Genomic DNA, 22,598 nt, shown 5'->3' with positions numbered 1-22,598 from the left:
GCCTCTGCGGTTCGCAGAAGCAGTTGGGAATGTATTTCATTTTTAGCTGCGCTGGCTAGTAGTGGCATTTTAAAATATATAAGTTTAAGATAACATATATACTATATATGTATATAATATAATACATATTATATAATATACATAGGAATTTCTTACAATACATACCAGGAACCCCCACGCGATCTGCTCAGTAGTAATAACTGAATATACAGAATGCCACTATAAGTGTCTGAGGCACTGTGTGCTGGAGAGTAAATATGCAGCTTTAAAATCCGTTTGGCTGAGTTATACCTGGATACCTGAACTGAGTTTTAAGTTGACATTCATCAAGGATGTGCTATCAGCACGTCAAAAGAAAAGCAAAACAAAATACAAGTCACTGCTAGGTTTAAGAAGAGAGTACAAGTACCTGAATTGAGTGAGGATAGTGTGTAAACTGTCCCTGAGGGTTTTTAAACAGTGTGTGTACAAGTTGGATTCCTAAGAACATTAGTTTAAACTTACATTGCGGACTGATAAAATACCAATGTCTGACGATTTAACAAGTGGAGGTTAGAAAGAGTTATGAGCAAACACTCAAAACATATTTTATACATTTTAAAGCAGCAGTAAGCTGCTGTAAGCATACATCCCATCAGTACAAGCAACACATGGGACTCAGATAAAGGTTTCTATTTGCAAAAAGCCCATCATATATCGATAAGTAAAGAATATTCACCTGCTAAATTAGAATGCACCTAGTTACAGACTAGCAATTCAAGATTAATTTTTTTAATCAAATACTTTGCTATACTTTGCTATTACATACTAAAATTCCTTAAGCTCACTAATGCTGGTATTCTAATCTAATTTTTTTTTTAAATGTTCCCCCTTCATTTAAGAAATATACCATTCCACAACTTAAACATTAAGATCCATTTTCAGTCCTCAGATGTAAAAAGCATGTCAATGAGTTTATATTAAAAATTTACATGGTAAAAAGGCTTGAATTTCAGCCAGAGATTCTAAATACTACTCATTCCCTGAAGGCATAAGGGAGAAAGAATCCCTACCCATTTTTCTTGTGATATAGTTTTCAAACTGAACATTAAACAATGGTCCAAAATGATTTTTCGGTTTGGGAAACTTCCCTTTCCCTACCCATCATCCCAGATTCCAAATGTCAAGCCCTGAAATGGCCTATTGAAATGATTAGTTAAAAATATCAGGCATGTCTGTCTACATCCCCTGCCTGAACTTCAGAAGATTTTGTTGTACTAGTCTTTAAAAGACAGATTAGTATCCCAAGAGAACTTGTGATCTGACCTGAAAAGCCGTTAATGATCCTAGATTGTACGTTTAAAAGATCTCATAACCTGAAGGCCAGATTTAATTAAGACTCTGGCATTGTAACAGAAAAAGTGCTGCAGTTATTTATCCCTTTTCTGGTACTTTAGAATAGGTCAGACAAGTGCTTTTTATAGTGACAGTAAAGTTTACGTGCTTTCACGCAGGCATAAAAAATATTATCTGCAAAAATATTTGAGAAATGTAGCACCAAGTAGTTGATAAACCGTATTAGTAGCTGCAGTAGTGTCTTCATTATTTCCGAGTAGGAAAAAACATTAAGTTAGACTGTACTAGGTGACGACTACAGAAATTGTTTTCTGACATTAACTTTTCCTGCTCCAGTCAGACTGAAGTCTGTGTCCTAATCCCTGCTCCATCGGTCCTTCTAAATTATACTTACCAATTCGGTAGAGACAAGCACAGGGCAGGGGCGGGGATGTTTATTTCTAAGAAGGTGAATGAAATGCTCTGGACAGGCCAAAATCAAATAAAAATCCTTCCTCCTAGTACTCTGCAGAGGAAAATTGATTTTGCAACTAAGAGATTTTTGTAAGGATTAAATAAAGCTCTCTTAATATGAAGGTTTTCATGAGAATACCTGAATATAGGCATAATTCGATAGGACACAGTCCAAAACTGCTGCTGTAATACTGGTATAGAGACTTGGCTCCAATCAAAGCAAGAACAGGAGAGAAGGAGAGGGATGGACACTGGAATCTGTAGCTACTTACAGTTTCTTTCTGGTATATGTGGAGTGCATCTACAGATCATTTTAAGTCTGCGCTATCTCTCTGCTTAGCGATCACCACAGTACATCATGTTTATACACTGGATAGTTAGAAATTAATAACTGTAGTGGTTATTGTATTTGCTACATCCAAGAGAACTGCATATAACTAGCAGCACAGATTTTCAGGTTTCTGATGGTTCTAATTACGGAGTTTTTTATGTAACTTGAGATCAAGTGGAAACCTTTATAATAACAAAACTAGTCTCAAAATTTTTTTAGGTACAGCTTTTTAAAGCAGTATTAGTCAACATTATCTACTGGTGTCAAGAAAAAGCAACATTGACCTAGACTGAAATTACATTTAGTTTCTGAAACATTTGCGGGGAAAACCTAGAAGTTTCTGATCCTCATGAAAATGAGGGAAACAACCCTTCCCGTTCTACCTCTAACATTTGGCAGAGAATTGAAGATATTTAAAATATTGTGACAAAGCTTTCGGTACAGGTTAATAAGTTTGCCTTCGTAAGAGTTTGGACTGCAACAAGCGTATGGATTCTTACACTGAAGAGTTAAAATTTTGTCTTCACTGAAGAAAGAGCTCTTTACATTACAGATGTAGCCACACTGTTTTTGAGAAACAAGGGAACGGCACAGTGTTCCCTTCACTCCTTGGACACCGTGTTCTTCTCCTAAGACTCAAGGACATCTTAAGAGCATTACTTCAAAGTAACTGGAAAGAAACACATGATAATTCCAGTTTTGACTGTATAACAATCGTTGCAGATGATATAAAAAGCAATTCAATCAGAACTAAAAAGTTGTTCCAATCTACACAAAGCTTACTCAACCCTAAAGCCCCTGAATCACTTTGCCAGGTCCTGTGAATTTCCAGGGGAAGGCAATGTACTCTCGGGTTCTCGTGGAAGAAATATTTAGACTCACATGTCGGCCTGCCACAAGACAAAGCACAGACAATTCCTTGTCTGCTCTCAAGCGGTCTAAACACACATGCAGTTGCCTCCCATGTTTAGGAGTATCCTTGAGCACTGGAAAGCTCTACAAAAAAGGTGGTATAGGAGCTGCTTGAGAACACAGAAGCTGAATGCGTTCCCTTGCTAGAGGCACTACCCTATCTGTACACCTGTGTTTGTTAAAAATCATTTGTTTTCAATTGCCATGAAAATTCAGAGTCCGACTTCAGGTCTAGCAATAAGGTTGGTAACGCGAGCATCAAATTATGACTTCCGCAACAAGAAGAAAGTAAAGGCATACCTGTACTGCTTACGCAGCAACTTCTCCTGCGTAACAGGGGAAAAATGAGATATTCTAAAGAAAATTGCCTTAAGCCTTTAAAAAAACAACAACAGGGAATGACTGGAAAATAAAATGTCTTTTGACAGAAATAAAAACGAGTCCAGAAACGTGCCCCTACAATATCTAACTGGAAACGTTCAACTCTATAGCTGTACTCAAGCATTACGGCCACAATAATGCTTACAACACTGTGGAATGAGGATCCAGCTGGCTGAAAGTGAGGTAATAGTTTGTAATAGGTCAGAGTTCTAAAAAAGCACTTTTACATCTTACAAGTCCAAATAAAAAAAAGGACACATTTCATACATGTTGGGCTTTCTCACCAGAACTGTACGATAATTAACTCCACACCAGGACCCCTACCACACTAAGCCTTACTCATCTTCAATTATATGCTGCAGCAAAGATTTACCAAGCGACACCTAAACTTCAGTACAATATGAAACTTGATTCTTAAAACTTTATACACACAAAATATAAAATTACTTTTCTAGGATGGGGTAGGGGAGAGGGATTCTTCTTCATGATACTTGGACTGAAAAACTAGTTTTCAGAGACTGCCACAAATATTATTCACAGTTTCTTGCTGTCAGGCTTTTTCAGCTACATCAACGTAGTACACAACAATACTGTTAAGTCCAATAACTACATCGGATGGACATTCTCGGGAATAAGAGAAAACTAGTGACGAAAAATACCCGAAAGGCCTCCTCCTAATGACGTCTTGATTTTTACAGGGTTGCAGTTTGTCTATGTTACACGTTAATGTGATCTCAAAAGAGCAGCAGGAGAAGATTTTAAACCTTCTCTCCTGTCCAAGCGATCCAAGTAACATAAGCATCCACTTACCAGAAATAACGTGAGAAACAAGGCTTTTGTTACAAAGACAGCAGTGAACCACACCTTCCCACACCAAAATATGGTCAACCAGGGATTTTGGCCATGCAAACTGCTGGTCAGCAGAAAATTAAGCATGCTAATGGACAAACATTAATTCCAATCATATATTTAAAATGATCCCAAATACTACTAGTTAGCTACACTGAAAGCGCCTGTAAAAAATATGTAGTGAAAAATGAAACAAAACATTAGTGATCACTGCAGCACTTCGAGTGATACTAGTCTTACGTGATGAATCACCTCAGAGAAAATACATTAGATGGGACTTTGAAACAAAAAGTTAACATTAAAAGGTGCACCTGAATATTACAGACTAAATTTACAAAACCTACAATAAGGTAAAATATATATCTTTTGAATATTCAGCAGCTTTTTTTTAAATTTGTTTTTATTTTTTGAGAGGCTCATGAAATTTTAAAAAGGGACCACTAACTAATCTCAACCATGCTTCACAAAACAATAATGGCTATTTTATATTGCAGTTACCAACGTAATGCAATTAGTGCTTAAAAAATAATCTACACTTTTTTCTTTTTTTTTCCTTTTTAAACAGAGACCTTTGGAGGAAATACGGTTGTTCAAAAGCTTCTCGAAAAAGAAAGACTACCTGAATATTAAGTTATCACAGATCAAGTGTTGTGTTTAAAAGCTTTGCAGACGTGAGTATTACAATCTTCAGGTCTCAGGACATTTAAACTGAGAAAGTTACGCGTTTGGTTTGTTGTGGTTTTTTTTTTTTTTTTTTTTAAAATCCACTTTCTAACCAAAGCAAATAAAGAGTACTCAACTTCTCACTATCTATTTACAGTTCTTAGCCTACAGTCTGAAATGACAAGACAAATTCTCTTTTAAAACTGCAGCATTAAAGGGTAGGCACACCATTCTTCTGCTGCACGATTGTCACCCACTTAAACATACACATACAAAATATTTAGGTTAGTAAAATGAGCACTCCACATACACTACAGTGACAAAGTTTTATAAAACTCAACTCATCTTGCTTAAATAAAGACAACTGCAAAAGGTTAAACCTCTCTGAATAGTAAAACCATGTTACTTTTTTTTTTTTAAACTTGCAGCAAACTTTCTACCATAACCTCCAACAGCAGATGAAACCACACGTTTAACTGCGTCTTTATTGCAATCACCAGCTAAACTGGAATGTATTGCAGAGTTTACATACTGCTACTGAGCTTAAACTGCTTTAAATGCCAAGATCACAACTAGAGAGCTACGAGGAACCAGGATTTTGAGTACTAAAATATATTAAGTAAACAAAAACAAAGTATACTTGGGGCCAAATGCCCAGTCTGTTTCGAGAATGAGCAGTGCATATTTAAAATGACAGCAATGGTGTGCCTAACCTTTGAAAATATGAAGTTGCTGGGGAGGGGGGGAAGCTAACAGGATCAACTGTTCCAGAAGTCATTCAGCATCCCGAGGGCTAGCTGGGCCACCCTCCCATGAGCTTTGAGAAACCACTTTCAATCACTGACATCACTTAATGCTCCCACACAAAAAACTCCAATGCTTCTTTTGGTTGTGCAAATGGGGAAAAAAATGGTAATTCTATCCACCTTTTGCACAGATTAAGACCAAATTGTTTCTACCTGAAGAACCAGCAATTCCGATTTGGTCATATTGTGGTAAGTCCAGTAAGCTCCACCTAGTTACTGACCACTCCTGCAGAAAATATCAAAGATAAAAGTTCTGTACAAAACTTATCCTGGATCTCCATATAATGATAACGATATCATCATATTGAAATAAACTGGATTTGTGGTTTACGGAGTGCTTTTATGGTGTTTAAATGCTTTTTCTAGCATGTGCTAAACCACTATCAAAATAGATTAAATAAAAACAACAAAAAAGCAGGACTTAAGATTAATTCCTGCTACTGGCAACTGTAATATTTAAAAAGGAAACACCCATTTCATTGAGTGTTCGACCCTGACAGTATTACAGATAGATATGATGCAGAGCCTGAATTAGATCAGGCTACCAGTGTTTTACTTCTTCCCTGAACATTAACAAGCTCCTTCACTAATGTGGATATTTGGGCAGACTACTGAGGTTGTAACGTTTGAGATCACTGTTTTGTGGGCTTTTTTTTTCTTTTTTTTTTTTTTTTTTTTCAATATCACAGTAGCTTGTTACACAAATCCCCCCTCCCCAGATTAGAGTCATTTAAACTAGTTGTTGGAACCACATAGTTTAGTAAACTCAGAATCAAGTCTGTAAAAAGTATAAAGGTCACAAAGAACCATAGTTCTGTTATAATGAGGCATACCCTAATACATTATTTAGTGTACCCTGACTGCTCCTGACTGTGAGAAGCTTGTCTTCCGTGAGATAAGGCTACATCCTCAAGCAGGTGAGTCTAAATATCACCCTTCAAAAACATCAAACAAAATTACAGCGAAGGTAGTGTTACAAATAATTAACTGACATATTCTGAAGGTAGTGTATTTAAGTTTTCCCTCCCCTCCCCTCCGGGTGAGCACTAAGCAGATAGTGAATGGTAAGTATGTTTAATTTAGAAAGAAAATAGTGGAGAGCCTAATTAGACCCAATTGATTATCCACCTAACAAGCAAATCTCTGAGTTCAAGAGAGGTCCCATTCCTAAATAACTTGATTTAGCTTAGATCTTTCAATCAACTGGATCAAAGAAAAGGAGGGGGGAAAAAAAGATTTCTGAAACATTTTGAAGAATGACAGTCTGATTCTCATTCAAAAAAAGCCTGGTTTTAAGAGAGCATCAGTTTAACAAAGTGGACTTATTTCTATAAAGGCAGAAATGAAAAATCCAACACCAGAAGTTCAGGCAGGCTCTACAGGCAAGATGTCCACTTCCACAGATCTGCATTCTTTGTGAGGTAACTCAACTCTCTATTACAGAGAAACATGCAAAAGGCAAAAGAAAAAAAAAAAAAAGAAAAAAGGGAAAAAGGGGGTAGTGGGCAGGTGAAGGAGGGAAACTGCACCATACCAGGCCAGAAAAATTTACAAATGTGACATTCAGAGCACACCTTTCACCTGTGTCCACACAAGTCTATGCTAAACTGCAAAGGAAAGAGCATTGCAGTAAATTGGAGAATCAGGTGCACTCAGTGGTGGTTGAACTATGCAGTAGTGCTCACCCAGTTTGCAAAGTAATTGGCACTCTACAACATCCCTACTCATCTTTCAATTCATTCGCACTTTGTGCTGCTTCTCCCTGGGGATCTAATTCAATCTTTACTGAAACATCCTGCCCCTCCGACCTCATTAATTTCATTTTTTTCTTTGGAGGGTTTTTCAAAGTGCCCAGCCTCTCTTTAACTTTGTACTCCAGTGTACTGTGGGGGATCCCATAAATACTCTGAGCTTTGGAAACACTCATTTTCCCACTCATAACCACAGAGATTGCTTCCTCCAGTATCTCGCTGTTGTACTGTCTGTATCTCCCTCTTTTCTTCCTAGGTTGCTTGGAGCCAGGATCTCCCTCTTGATCTGAGGTGGGATATGGCTGTCCAGAGGTAGACTGCTCAGCATCTGAGCCCCAGGAATCTGGTCCAGCATCCAGCAAACTTCTCCTGTTTTGTTTTGGAAGGATAGCCCTTAACTTTTTGCTAAGCGCGCTCTCCGTTTGTGAACCCATTACCAAAGAGCTATAGCTGTACTGGTCACCAGTGCGGGACTCCCATGAAAGGTCCATGCCTCGAACTTGTGGTATCTTTAAATCCACAGGAGACGAATGGCTCACGTCCTTTTTCCCATCCTGTTTAGTTTGAAGTGCCATTTTTTGAAAGGCAGAGTTTTCTGTAAGAAAAGGAAGGTCACTGATGTTGCTGAGTGCACCATTTCCCCTGAATTTCATGCGGCTGAAATTGAATTCGTAGTGTGGTTTTGCCCAAGAAGCCTCCCTGGATAATATTAAGTGCTGTCCATGATTCTGTAGTCCAGATGGCCCATGGCTGGCAGCCGTAGAAAACTGGTTTCTGCTCAGCAGTTCTTCACTAATCTGGAGTGATCGAGCCAGCGGTACTTTAAGAGATGTGGAGTGGCCATAACCTTCCCTGGTTCCATCCTGCAAGCTTCTTGGAGGTACCCCATCACCACTCTGTAGTCCCTCCGGATGGTGCTGGCTGGGTCTCCCAGGTCGCCTAATTGGATGGAAGGAAACTGATGTGAGCAGGACTTGCACAGGTAGGGAGGGATGGGTGAGGGGGCCACTCCTTTATTAGAAGGCCTTGCTTGGGTAACATCACTTTTTGTGTTATTTATTTTTCTCTAAAAAATTTTTTTTATCATTTTTTTATTTTAATTTTTTTTTAAAGTCTCAGCATCAGTCAGTTTTAAAACTTGTTCACAAAAAAAGAGAAGCTTTTTGGGCAAAGAAAAATGAAACCTGTTGGCTGGTCTCTGGTTGGGTTCACAAATTCTCGGAGTAGAAAAGACTTCGCGCAAGCGTCTGAAAATAGCACCTTAATTACAAAGTAGTAATCAATCGCCATAGATCTACACACAACTGTGTTACTGGTGTGACGTTACCACTAAACAAGTACAGTAATAAAAGAGTAAGCCAAAGTGCAACATATTCAACATGCAAATATGACTGCCACCTGCAGTATCTACACATAGGTAGAAACCTTGAATGATGTTCGCTTACATTATATTGAAGAATTGCTGCTCAGGATGAAAAAAAACCCAAAAATGCTTAGCAGGCCTCAAAGGTATTTGCTTGACTTTCATTAAGCACCAAATGTGAAAGCACTGCATTACACTAGACTTACCAAATTGCTCTCTTAACAACTAATTGCATACATACACGTCCCTGATTCTCATTTGATACATAGCATGGCTAGGAAAAAAAAAAAAAAAGACATCTAAGTTCCAACTGTCATCCAGATCAAAGGTTAATAGTAGAAAAAGCTGTATGTATTTTTACCATTTTCCTTTCGTCACAAGTGTTCTTTCTATGACAAAGTGCTACTACTGCAGACAAACACGTGCATTTTAATATTTTGCTTGTTTAGCCCCCTGTAGTAACTAAGTCACACTAGTTTCAAAATTGACCCCCAAACTTTTCCATGTTCAACATACAGATTAATGAAGAGACTAGTAAGCAATTCTATTTTAAAATTCTGGGACACTATACTGGTGTAAAGCCCTCTAGCTAAGTCAGCATTATTTAAGGATAGGATACGTACTGTTGAAAAGCTACATTATTCTTTTTATCATCACATTGGGATTAAAAAAAAAAAATCTACAGAGAAAAGACATCCACTGAAAGGACCTGGCATGTAATATAGACAATGCTCAATACAGATGCTGCTAGCTTCGCTCCAGGATGCAACAGGTCATAGTTGAAGTGGGTAACAAGAGTCAACAAGGATTCAAAACCAAATCCAGAGAAATGCATGAAAGTTTGCTATTCCGGAGAAGTGTCTCAAGCAACGTGCATTCTCTGCCCCTTCTAAAGCATGTAACAGCATCAGAACGCACACCAGTGGTTCTATGCCTAAAGAAAGGTCATCTTGGCAGCTACCTAGGACAGAGGGTCACACCTGGCTTCATTGATGCTGAACAGACTGCAGTCACCCTCATTTACCACACACCTGTCCAAGTAACCACAGGTGCCAGTATGCTGCATCCTCTCCGGACCCGCAGCACTGGTCAGGACAGTGCCAGGCATTGGCCCTGTCATCCCGTGTGTTGGACTTTGGCCCTCGCTTCATACACAAACAAGGGAACAAACAATACACAGCCTCGGTGGCTTCTGCTGCCTTCCTAGGAAAAGAAAGCTGGAAATAACCTGTTTGGAATTGAAGGAGAAGAGCTGGTGGGGAAAGTTTATGATAAAGAATTGTGGAAAAGTATTAAGACTAACTTCTAAACATCGAAGTATTTTATTAATAGAAATATTAAATGGAAAAAGGAATTTTGGAGATATCTGAGGCAGTAATATTTTTCCAAAGAGAGATGCGAAAGTTAAATCAGTTGTTAGCAGTACATGGGATTGGTGGTGGTGGGTTGTTAGTTTAAAATGTCTAGTTTTTCCAAAATCTATTGTATAGCTACATCAAGCAATTAAATGGCAGTTTAAATCATATACTGTTTCTGTACTTCACTAAAGAAATTACTTGTTCAGAGCAGCTTCAAGAAAAAATTCTCCCATCAACACCCAAAAATCCCTCTTACTCCCAGTCAGCCTCTCCAATACCATTAACTCAATCCTAGCTAAGACAAAAGGGTTTCTAAATGTATACAAACGGTGACATATACAAATATGAGACCTTAAAAGAAATTTTGTTGATATGACATTCTTTCACACCTTGAACTAATTAAGGCAAGACTAGGACACCACATTTTTTTTTTTTATAAAGAACTTGTTCAGTGCTACAGTACAATCACAAATCCAAAAAGCCATACTTAAAGTTTTCTGAACTACCAGACTCTCCCCCCGCCTTTTCTTTAAGTTGTGTTTTACACTATGAAATATTAACAAAGAACATGCAGTGATTTAAAACTAATTCAGCTTGGTTCATCACCCAAATCATTATTGCCACTAAAATAAACTTTTCTGTTAAGTATCTCTCCCCTAAGTGAAATGAAATCTAAATTATATTGCAAAGCCTCTAAGACTCTTCATACATTTAACTGAACTTGTATCTCCATGGACATCACGTATCACTGAACCCAAGAAGCAGGTAATAGAAATATCTATCACTAAGTACGAAATTGGCCAAAATAACAGATATTAGATTTCTTAACTGCAAGTTAAGCCTGTCTCAGTTTGCAACAACTCTTATTTGGCAGGTGGGATGAAGGTATTTACCAAAGGTGGAAGCTGAAAAACACATTACTCCAAAGGGTTAACACCAAAAGTAAGTTAAAATTAACAGGAGGTAAGCACACTTTTTTTAGTAAAAAACAGTTTTAAAAGGTCATAGTAAGTTGCTTTCTCTTACCCATTTCCTGGAGTACTGGAGCACCCTGGAGAATGACTCAGAGAGGTGCTGCCGGCACAAGGACTCTTCTTAGTGGATAAATCAAGCACACCGTCTGTAGAGACAAAAGAATGACTTCAGCGTTTGAAGAAACAAGATCAGCCACGTTGTCCCTTGACAAAACAAAGCTTTTGGGCTAAAGTCATATTTAGCACACAGCATTTTCTAATTTATTTTAGTTTTAAACAAACTAAGGCTTGGATTTGTTTGCAATTTGGCTTACAAGTGACTTCAACATAATCCTCAGAAGTCACAACAAAATTTGGCAAAATTAAATGTACATCTGTTACCAAGGGCCAGAGAATAAAAGATGACCTACAAATGACAGTTCAGGATACAACACAGCCTATTGCATAACTAGCCCTCATTGGTCCGAAAATGAGACATTCTTCAAGTTTCTGACATTTGGGGGGGTTTAAGCCAGTATGTGAATTTTTTAAAAATCCAAATCTCCGTAGCAAATTCATTGAAAACTTCACATTGGAAACTCTCTTTCAAATAAACACACACACACGTAAATTTGAGACTCCTCCTCACCTGGCAGCTAGTTTCATCCTTTTTTCCATATCTCTGATGGGTCCCTACCAGCCTTTCCCCTCTCTATTGTGCCATTTTACTCTCTCTCTTCTTCCATATACCAAATTGTTTTTCCTGCTAGACTGCTTCTTCCATTCTCACTAATGGCACTTCCTCACGCTCACCCATGCTCCTCGAGCCCTTTACATAAACTCTGCATTTCTAGGCAACGGAAAAGGGAGCACTTTTTGCTAGAAAAGCCTTGCTCCCACTACACTGAAATAACTTGAAATTCTGGTCATTTTAAAAGGGCAACATTGTCATAGAAGCAGCACGGCCATCTGAAATTCCTGGAAACTTTGAAACAAGGAATTTATGAGGCAAAGATAAATAAAACCTGTTGGCAAGGTAAACTAGAGACATTTCAGAGCTCCTCTCTCATTCTGTCTACTCAAGTAAATACCATCCAACACAAGAACAATGCAAGATGGCTTTCAGATTGCTTGAAGTTCTCATTTGCCATATGGAGAAAAAAAACACGATAAACAGTGAACTAGAATTAACTTACAGAAAGCTGTTCCACCCACTGCATTTGGGAACACACCATAACCCAAACTTAAGCAAGCAGACAATTCAATTTTCCTTCTGAACAACACTTATGCTGCCACAAGACACAGAGGCTGGATCAAGTAGAACCTCCTTTACAAGAGGCTCTACTAAACAGCACAGACTGCTGCCAAAGGCACTTGCATCCATGGTTCTTCTGTCAGAAGGGTTGTTACAACCTAGAAGTCTCCAAGGGCAAGTAGGACCAGCCTCATACCCCACAGAAAAAGTTTACAACTAGCTGGGTTTCCCTCGCCCCACTAGAACAGAAATATAATGAAAAGCACCACCAGCAGTCTTTCCTGACAGCCTCTTAAATCTCTCATTAACAAGTTTGGCAAAACCTCTTCCCAATTACATTAAATGTAAATTGGAAAAAAAATAATTACATCAGCAAACAGATTACTGTACAAGTTAATATGCACATGTTCTAATTCCATAACAAGTGTTATGAACATTATAAATTATCTCACAGCTTTTTTGTCACATGGTAGCTAAAGAACACATACATGCTTTCTTCCTCACCATACAATCCTCTAATTAAAAAAACCCCAAAAACAACCAACAGAAGCAAACTGATTCTCTCCTTCTTTCAGTGAAAAGCTTCACAATGAGAACATTTTGACATCTATAAACATATATGCAAAAGACACTAATGAACTACATTTATAATAAAATTAGCTAGAAACAAATGCCTGTCAGCTAAATGTATAGGCCCTCACTTCAAGAAAGACACCACATAACCTTCCTTTCACTGCAGTTTTGTAACTGAAGCATGGCGACAACTTTCAGTAAGTCCTGTAAGTTCAATAAGTGTCCAGATGCTCAAGCTGCATATTGCTGGACACATAAAATTAACCTTTTTACAAAATGCTTCATAAACCTAAGTTCCAAGAATAAAGAGATACCTACAACTCTGTACTAGCTAGCAAAAGAGGTTTTTTGTTTTTAAAGGCACCTTTTCTACTTGAGGATGGACAGCCTACTTTGTATTTGATAGAATGATTTCAGGCACTAACATATTTCTAAGGAAGGGTAAAGGGGCTAATTTTAATCTTATCAGTAGGATAGACTTATGATAACTTCTATTCAACAGTTTCAGGAAAAAACCACACCATTCACATACTATAATCACTCACAGCATTTGCTTGTTAAAAAACATTTTTGATTGAAAGCAAGGTTTTCAAATTAAAACAAGCTCTGCAACACTGTTACAAGTTATTCAATCTGTGCTCTGCAGAACAAGTCTATTTTTAAGGTAGAAAAGAGACATTTATTCCAAATGCATAAACCTGGAAGTTTTGTGCAGTTCGTGAGTATCATTTTTACCGCTTTCACAAAGCAGTTTCTCACAGACTTTTAGAAGATGGTGTTTTCACACTATGACCAGAAAGAAAATAAATCAGTCCTTCAGTCAGACTGTGTACTGATCTTCAGAAAGGAGACAACATTATGGTTTTCATGACCACGTGAACTTGTCCTATCAGCAAGCGTACAGTCTATTTTGACAGACTGTTTCTTGCAGCTCCCAGCAGGAACTGCACGCTTGTCCCCAGAATTTGGAGCACGTCCATCCCCTTTGCCCTTCTTCAGAAAAATCACTCATTTCTATGGGCCTACACCCTTTCAGAAAGTCTCTTCTCTCCCAGTCACATCTAGCTAGTCATTCTTTTATTGTAAAAACATCTACCGCTTTTCCACTTTACATACTATGTAAAAGCACAAACTTCTAATTGTCTGGTTTTGCAACAAGAATGCCATTAACGGATTGCCGTAGGATGCAAGACACTGATAAGAGTCCTACCTTGTTCACTAGGTTCTGACTGAGACTTTCTGACAGTAAGGTCCAGAGGTGAGTCTTGGTCAGCCATGAGAAGTTTGCTGAGCACAGGGTTCTGAGCAGTTGCAGCCGTGGGAGAGGAGGCGACCAGAGATGCTTTCAGCAGGCTTTGGTTCTTTGTGCTATTGGGCTGGCTGGAGTCCTGAGTAGAGCTATTTTTTGAGGTATATTCAGCAGCAAACTGTCGGATCATTCGCTGCATGATCTCACGGGCCACTAGGGGAATATTGGGGTCAGAGACCCTAGGACTGTCTGTAAATATTAGAGATTTTTTTTAAGGAAGCACTTTAAGTAAAACAGCTTTTATATTAAGTCATTGTTTCTTAAAAAAAAATCTAGGGAAAAAAAAAAAGAAAGCCAAAGATAAAATAGTTTCTGTAGAAAATGTACTTTAGTCTTAGAATACCTGAACAAGAACCATTGCTGATTCTGATATAACCTTCCCAAAGTAACAGTTTCCTAAGAGAAATATGCAACCTCATCTTTTATTTTAAAATATAGATATATTTGACCAGGCCTTTAAGAGGTGTGGAAATGGAAAGGAGAGCTAGACTCATGAAGAAAAGTACCAAGTATTGAAGCTCATTCCAAAAAAATTGAACAGGTTATTCAGTGGAAGAATCAAATAACTTACCTGCAGCTACAGAAGGGGAGAAGGGGGAATAGAGTTGTAGCAGTCCCCTACAAACTTACTGGGAAATAACCTATGGTTCTGATTCTTTAAAATAATTCATATGAAGATCAAACGTTCAAGTGTCTTCCATCCCATTCTATCTATTCCTTTTGACATTTCTATCATTATGTCAATGCAGCACTAGGTATTACCCAAAGAGCTTTCACATATACAAAAAACCAAGATGTGTCGCATGAAAAGTAATTCTATTTTTAGAAGAGCTGATAAATCTAATAGTAAGAAATGTGAAATGGAACAGGTAGACATTCCTATTTATATATATGAAATAGTGCATAAATACAAAGGTAGTTAGGGATGTGGGCAACCCAAAAACATATTGGCAGAAATCACTATTTCATGCCAGTAGTAATTTGTGATGTCAAAGCAAATCTGTAACTCCTAAATCACAGAAGCTAAGTCTTCACCTCAAACACTGCTTGTGTTCTCTGGCCAAATCAGGTTTAAAAAACAAAAAACCAAAAAACCCCAAAACAGAAAACCAACAAAAACCCACCAAAAAAACCCCACCACCCACAACAACTCCAGAAATGGCTCAAAAGGTTTGATTTTCTATTTCTGAAGAAACATTCAGAGAAAATTGTGCAGTAGGAAACCAAACAAATCTTTAAAAGCAGCTCTCAAAACGGAACAATAATAGTAAAGGGTTTACTTCCTTTTTAAAAAAAATTGCCCAGGTTGAAAGGTAATCTATTGAGATTGAACTATTAGAAGCATTAGCAAAATCTTCTGTGGGACACTTCAGCATTAGATTTGCCTTTTATAATCATTTTTGACAGAAATGCATCAATCCAACAAACCAGCTTTAGAGTATCTGTAAAGGATGATTGACATGAAGGTTTGAGCATGTAGTTGCCCACAAACTAGAGAGCAGCAGCAAGCAGCTACTGTGTTTCTTGATGAAAAAAACATATTGAGCTTTAAATACTTAATCAAGACCAAATTCCTTCCTGTTAAGTACAGCTTTCTAAATATAAGACCTTATAGAGTCAATACATGTATTCTTAAAGTATTCTTACACGTATTCTTAGTAGCTGTAAACTTCTGGAAACATTTATGTAAATACTTAATCATTTTCTTGTGAAATTTACAGGATGTTTTATTATTGCTAAGGACATGACACTAGAGTTTTAAGAACTAACCAAGATGAGCCAAACTTAAATTTAGGTACGTTTATATTCTCACTTTCTTCCCAAATGTTCCACAAGGACACAAGTCTGGAGAAGCATAGAGGCTTTTTTTCCCTGCTATGGTCACATTTCTTCCATTTTCTAAGCTCTCAACTATAACCTGCTGAAGGACATAAGAACGCCTCTAGGAAAGCCCAGAGGGACACAAACTGATGCCATGATCACACTGATGCCAACAATTTGGCATCTGCTCATAGTGTATACAAGTGGGGCTGGCAGGAACACAGAGCTCTATGGCACCTATATTTTCTGAAGAATCATGCCTTTACTGTGCACCCATTTTCATATGCACAATTCAGCTTAGAGCTGAACATATTTCCAAATTCAGGGAGAAAATATTATATATGTCTACTGCCATGCATCTTTATAGTATGCAACTTCAAAGAATCAGCACAGAGTGACTACTGAGAGCTTTTCTAGTGCTGCTCAAGATAAACTCTCTAATTCAGGACACAAAAGTCAATTTCAAGCAGAAGGGTAGTTACCTAGCATATTAAAGGCTTCTTGCTTAATATAAAACCTGAATGCTAAGGATTAAAGCTGTTCAAAAGTGAGTGCAAAATATTTGCTGGTGCCTCTGCAGCATTACTTGAAATCAACCAATGTTTATTTTGACCCCAAGTGTCTAGGTTTTTTGAAAAAAAATAAACTAAAATTAACTAAAACATAGAGATTCTCAGAGAAGAAAAATACAGCAAACGTTTATCAGCTATAAATAGTCTAAAGCAGTACCTCGGAGCTTTCAAACCTTAATAGCTTTTGTGTATTTTATCTATACTGAGATCTTAAAAGGGCGGTATCAAACAAAAAAGGTCTGATTTCATTAAACCCTATCCTGCCACAAGGTAGAAGTAACAGGCAACTAGGTACTACCGCTCTGCTTCCACTGGAAAGTACAAATATTTGAGAGAAGCATTACTGAGTCAGAGTGTCACGGGCACAAAGCAGAGAGAAAGTACCTAAGATTAACGGACAGTGAAGCTCTTCAGAAAGTTTGCTGATCCTACTAATTACCTATGTATGTTAAGTGCATGAGTGCACATCCTTGACATGCAACAGGCATCTGTTCATACAGCTGCATTTTCTCTGATCTGCCTGGGCTACAAAACACCGGTCTCAAATGTTACTGGCACCGAGGATGGAAAGGAAAAAAGAACTAATCACTGGCATGAAACCAGGAGAGTCAAGCATCTCTGAGCAACGTAGGAGTGTCAGAGTTCTGCCATTCTTTGTGTCCTCTTTGGCATGACAGTGCCTGGGGAGCTTGTGGCAGTGGCATGAGTTAAAATAACCTTTCAAGCAATCTAATACAGCCAAGCTTGACAACGATGCATTAAGGATTCAGAACTGACTTCCTGCCAGGCTTCTTCCCCTCCCTTATTATTCTTGCACCAAGCACACCTCTGCCAGAGGAAGGAAAGCAAGAGTGTTCTAAAAAAATTCTCAAAGATTCTTAGACACCTGAAGTGATTTCATTATCTTCCTTCTGCGTATCTGACCATGGACAGAGTGTTCAACCCCTCATTAGCACACTGCAGTATCTCCCAATAGTTTTCCAACAATTAGGGAAGTACGCATTTCTAATAAGACATGCAAGCAGGTCATACATAAAAATTTAAGCTCAAAGTTCAAGGGATGAAGTCTTCAATAAACAATTTGGCAGTGATGGAACTGAATATTTTTTTCCTTTCACCAGACACACAATATGGAAAAAAAATACATATTCCTCTGGATTTTTGTTTTCTTAAATCCCTTCTGGATTTAAAGAGAGATGAGATAAATCTAAAAGCAAAAGGAAACCTTAACCTTAAAAGAAAAAACAAAACAAACAACCACAAAACAAAACACTGAAAAAGAAGACTTGGAATAAAAGCATTACCTGAACTATCAGTAGTAATGTAATAACTATCCTTCCTACCATCCTACATGCTTCCATACTTTATGCAATACATCATAATGTATAGTTTGTATTTATTCATTTGAATCATAAAAGAAAGGCTAAGATACTGTTATCTACTTAAAACACCTTTAAATATTTTGGTCACTGGGAGGAAGGGCTGAGGACCAGCTACAGCAATTTCTAATTTGTTAAAGTGAAGCCTCACATTGTCCCCCAGCAGACAGGTTGGAATTACTGATTTGGCAGATTTTCTCACACATGGGTTAGACTGATAAGTACGACGTACTTTCATTCAGGATGCATTTGGAAGCAGCCTCTGGATTCCCGTTTCTCAGACTGGTAGAAAACAGTGAAATGAGTTTCGTGCCTTCATAAGAGCACAGTTTAACTGACATAACTCTCCGGAAGAGATTTACAGGATTTTCTAGCATGGAGGTACTGTTATTGTTCTCAGCACATTCTACAGCACTGATTTTCTATTTTTTTTTTTGCTGATCACATTTTGAATTCTTCATATATCCCCCTTAGCACTATTCCAACAATATTTTATACTGTGGATTGCTGGGGGTGGGGCAGGTAATCACTACAGACCACAGTGAGAAGACTGCTGACCTTTAAGAAAAGCTGCATTAGTACAGATCCCATTAAAATTAAAAAAATAATATAATATATATACACCCCCATTGCCACTTGCCCCTCCTTAACCAAACAGCCCACTGACCTAAACATGGGTTTCAGGGGAGCAGTTCTGTTGGGTAAGAATTGAGTCATTTTTCCAAAAGTGCAAAACACCAGTGTTCTCATGGAGAGATTTGTTTTAGAGTTATATATGTTATACTCTCTTCCTCTGTCCCAAGCCCACACTGTTGCATTCCTACATTATTTGAGAGTCAATTTTTACTCTTGATTTATATGTATATATATACATATGAAGAAGACAACTTGAAAAATACTGAACATATGACAACTTGAACGTCAGATCTTTGATACCTGCATTGCATGCAAAAGATCGGTGAGAGAGACCATTTCCCCCCCCCCCATTAAAACCAACCTTTTCTGTAAAAGACTGCATTGAGGAACTCTTCTGCTTGCCTTTCAAAACGAATGATTTTTGCTTGCTCTTGTCTAAGCAGAGCTTCTTGTCCAGCTTCTGAGGCTGGCTCATCCAGACTGACTAAGTGTTCCTGCAAAGATATTAAATATGTGTAAGAGCTTCCTGACTCCAAAATGAATAAAGTTTCTTAGGCATTAAATATTTTACAGAATTCAAAACTTTGTTAGGTACTCAGCACAGACTTGAATCTATTGAAATCACAACTTGATTTCTGACTGCTCCAGAACATTGTACTTTGTCCTGTTTTCTTGTTGTAAATGCAGCAGAAGCCTGTAAGATTTGATAACATAATGGGAAATAAGCGCACACTATAACAAAGAAGATTCAGATATTTTACAACATTTGGCTGCAAATCTCATATCTAGCACTTGTTCTTTGGCTATTACTTTTAGTACCAAGAAGTAACTGTTGAAGGCAAAACACAGAAAGTTCTCCTTACTCTACACAACATTCATGCAAACTGAGCAATAAACAACCAACCATTAGCAACAAATACGTCCTTTTGTGACAAGGCTCAGTAGTGGCTACTTTTAAGTGAAATAAACTTAAGTTAGCTGCTTACAACACTCGCAATGAATTAAAATTCATTCTGTCTCTTACAACTGGAAGCAACTGAGTTCTCTCAAGCACATTTCAAAACAAATGTTTTAAGTAGGATAATTAAATTGTGTGAGATGCCAGGATAATCCCTTATTTTAAACTCCAGAAACTAGAAGACAATGGTTACAAAAATACAAAATCTAAACGCTTGGATTCCCCCTCCCAGACACACACCTCTTTTCTTACTTCTTTCAGTTCAATGCTTTGCTCCTGCTTATGAGAACAATCTCTTTCCTGGCCCTCTCCCTCCACTTTCATTTTAAGCTATATTAAAGTTACCTGTATTTACCTACTGCAGGAATGCATACACAACCACTCTTTGGGTTTAGGGAGTGTTTTGTTTTGTTAACCTTTACAAAGTATCAGTTACCATAATATCTAGGCTACATCAGGTTTTTTGGCCTCTACAAGTTGATTTCAGGTTCATATCCTCACGGGACTAGAAGGGAAGGAAAGAACTTGCAATTCATTTATAAATCACAATAAATGAAAAGAAGTCATCATTCTTAAGTTTGTGTCATCTCAACTTCCAAGAGGTTTAATGAAGCAAGATTACATAACCAGCCCATAGTAAATTAACGAACAGAAAAGTCACATGAACTATGTGCAAAGGGTAATAATAGGAAATGCTGTGGACTCTGGCCTGAAAAACATGGCCTCTCATCTCAGATTTGTAATTCAACAGCTTCAAAAAGTTCTCTATCAAAAGTAAAGGGGGATACCATCTCAGACAGGGTATGGAGGCAAAGCAGCATCTTATGCTAAATCAAAAAATGAGGAGCATGCAATGACAGAGGTGACAGGTGAGTAAAACAACACATTTGCTGTGAAGGTAAGAGTCTGCAGAAGTAAAGACCTCACAAAGTGACTGATTTTTTTTCCATACCAGAGAGATTCCAGGCTCACTCTCAAACTTGCTGGCTCTCATAGGAAAGATAAGTGCTTTTGAGATAGTCTTAAAGAATATGAATTTGAACTGATGGATTAACTATAATAAAAGCCCTGTAGCCCTGTACCAGTAAGCAGTAGTAGTGCTCCCACGGTTCACGGGTGTTTTATGAACACACTGAAAATGCAGTTGTACTTTTCTGCTACTTAAAATATTTGAAGTATCTCTACAGGATTTCACAATAAAAATATTTGTGGAGAATAAGCCAAATATTTTTATAAAAGAGTTACACTTCAGGTGAGATTTCATAAAACATACATGCATCTTCTTTTTGAAACTGTGTTTCTACATCTGACAAAGTTTAACACAGAATCCGTCCTGGTTATTGACGGCCATTCTGAGTCAAGCTCCATTATCTTTTAGGCATTATCAGGATAATTGTAAACTCAGCTTATCGGTTTGTGTAAAAAGCAGACATTTGTGCAAATTAACTAATAACAGAAGTAATCTAGGCATACAAAAGTGTTGAAACAATCACTGGAGTATCTAAGCATTTACAGACAAACTGCTTTAAGTTTTACTTTAAAAGGAATCTCTGCAAACTGATGTGCAGAGATTTGGCTAGATAAAATCCATTAGAGTTAATTAGCATCCTCTAGCTAAAGTCCCACAAGCCATTGCAAAAAACTTTCTTTTAATTCAAAGGACAGAGAATTCAGAATTGAAGGAAACATTATCCCTTCAACCTGATCTGATACACTACCCTGTGACAGACTATAGCTTGGGAAGAAGCCTAAAATAAAAATAACCCTTGCCCAACACAATGCATTTCCAATCTTCCTAGTACTTTTTGCAACTAAGAAAATACATAGTAATTCAGTGAAAACCAAATTCAGCAGCAGCATGCCTCACCATAAACAAGTGTACTTTACATTATTCATATAAAGGTAACATATACAAAGTATAATTTAACCTACCTAGGCTAAAGCTGTATATTTTCTACATAGAGAAGGAATGAAGAAAGAGGGATCAGCCAGAAAAAAAAAAACCTCGGAAGTGGCTTACACTGGTGAACGGCTGAATAAAGAATCATTGATCTGCATTCAGGAGAAGAGGGGAATAGCAAGGCAATGGCAGTGCTGAGTTCTTACCCCAATGTCCAAGCTAAAGCATCAAAATGTCAAGAAATACATATAAGACTCAGATTTAACCTTGTTCATAGAAACTACTATCTTCAGTCTTGTCATCTCACTGCACAGTCCCAAATCACATCAAAGTTTTCAGTAACAACAGGCAGGTAGTGGGAAGAAGAAAAACCTATTAGTATTTAGATAGCATTGTCATTGCGTACAAATACCCTGGGAAAAATGCAACCAGCTACTTTTACATATTATTTATAACACAGCATTCATTCTATTCTCTTTGTGCTTCTCTTCAGGTGGGAACCATGCCCCAGAGCGTCCCTGGAATCCCATCAGTGAACATGCAGTACCACTATATTGAATAATGATGGTTCGGGATACTTGGAGTGGTTTGCTCATTCTCCCAAAGGGCCAAAGCTCTTTTTGCACGTTAAGATATAGAGCATAACTATATAATTAAGTCAAAGAGCCTTAGAAATACAGAGCTCAGGTTTTCAAAACGCAAGGTCAATGTGTGACCTTGAGAGACCACTTAATCCTGGACAGCCTGGCCTCGTCAGCACTAGTGGTGGATCCTCATTGAGGCTCTCCTTGTAGGAAACGATGACACAGCAATTCTAAATGCTAAACTGCTGGCATGAAGAAAAAGGTATGATGCAGGCTGGTTTTGTACAGATATGGCAACAGAAGCTTCACGTTTAAGCTACAGGCTGCACGCAGATGGAGTGGGAAGCGCCCACAAGCTAGAACAGTGCAAAATAATTCCTATCCGTCTTTGTGGAGGAAACAGCGGGAAGCTTCCCACAGACCAGCCGTGGCTGAGCGGCCAACCCAAGGACCCTA

At 37.9% G+C, this 22,598-nt stretch overlaps 1 protein-coding gene across 3 annotated transcripts in view; it reads right to left on the bottom strand.

Moving 5' to 3' along the window:
• Nucleotides 1–5,807: 5,807 nt before the first annotated feature.
• LCOR (ligand dependent nuclear receptor corepressor) overlaps nt 5,808–22,598 on the bottom strand; it is a 54,184-nt gene continuing 37,393 nt past the window's right edge. For 2 of the 3 annotated variants that reach the window (XM_054831337.1, XM_054831338.1), the window contains 4 exons: nt 19,062–19,194; nt 14,194–14,481; nt 11,229–11,322; nt 5,808–8,420 (listed from right to left, as the gene is read on the bottom strand). In XM_054831337.1, coding sequence (XP_054687312.1) covers nt 7,451–8,420; nt 11,229–11,322; nt 14,194–14,481; nt 19,062–19,194 — 1,485 coding nt within the window. In that variant the 3' untranslated portion in view covers nt 5,808–7,450. The remainder of the gene's footprint in view (nt 8,421–11,228; nt 11,323–14,193; nt 14,482–19,061; nt 19,195–22,598) is intronic. The other variant, XM_054831339.1, reaches the window with a different exon arrangement.

The sequence above is a fragment of the Grus americana genome, chromosome 7, assembly GCF_028858705.1.
Source record: "Grus americana isolate bGruAme1 chromosome 7, bGruAme1.mat, whole genome shotgun sequence".
Classification (NCBI taxonomy): Eukaryota; Metazoa; Chordata; class Aves; order Gruiformes; family Gruidae; genus Grus; species Grus americana.
The sequence above is the reverse complement of the archived record's forward strand: the minus strand, read 5'-3'. Positions and strand labels throughout refer to the sequence as shown.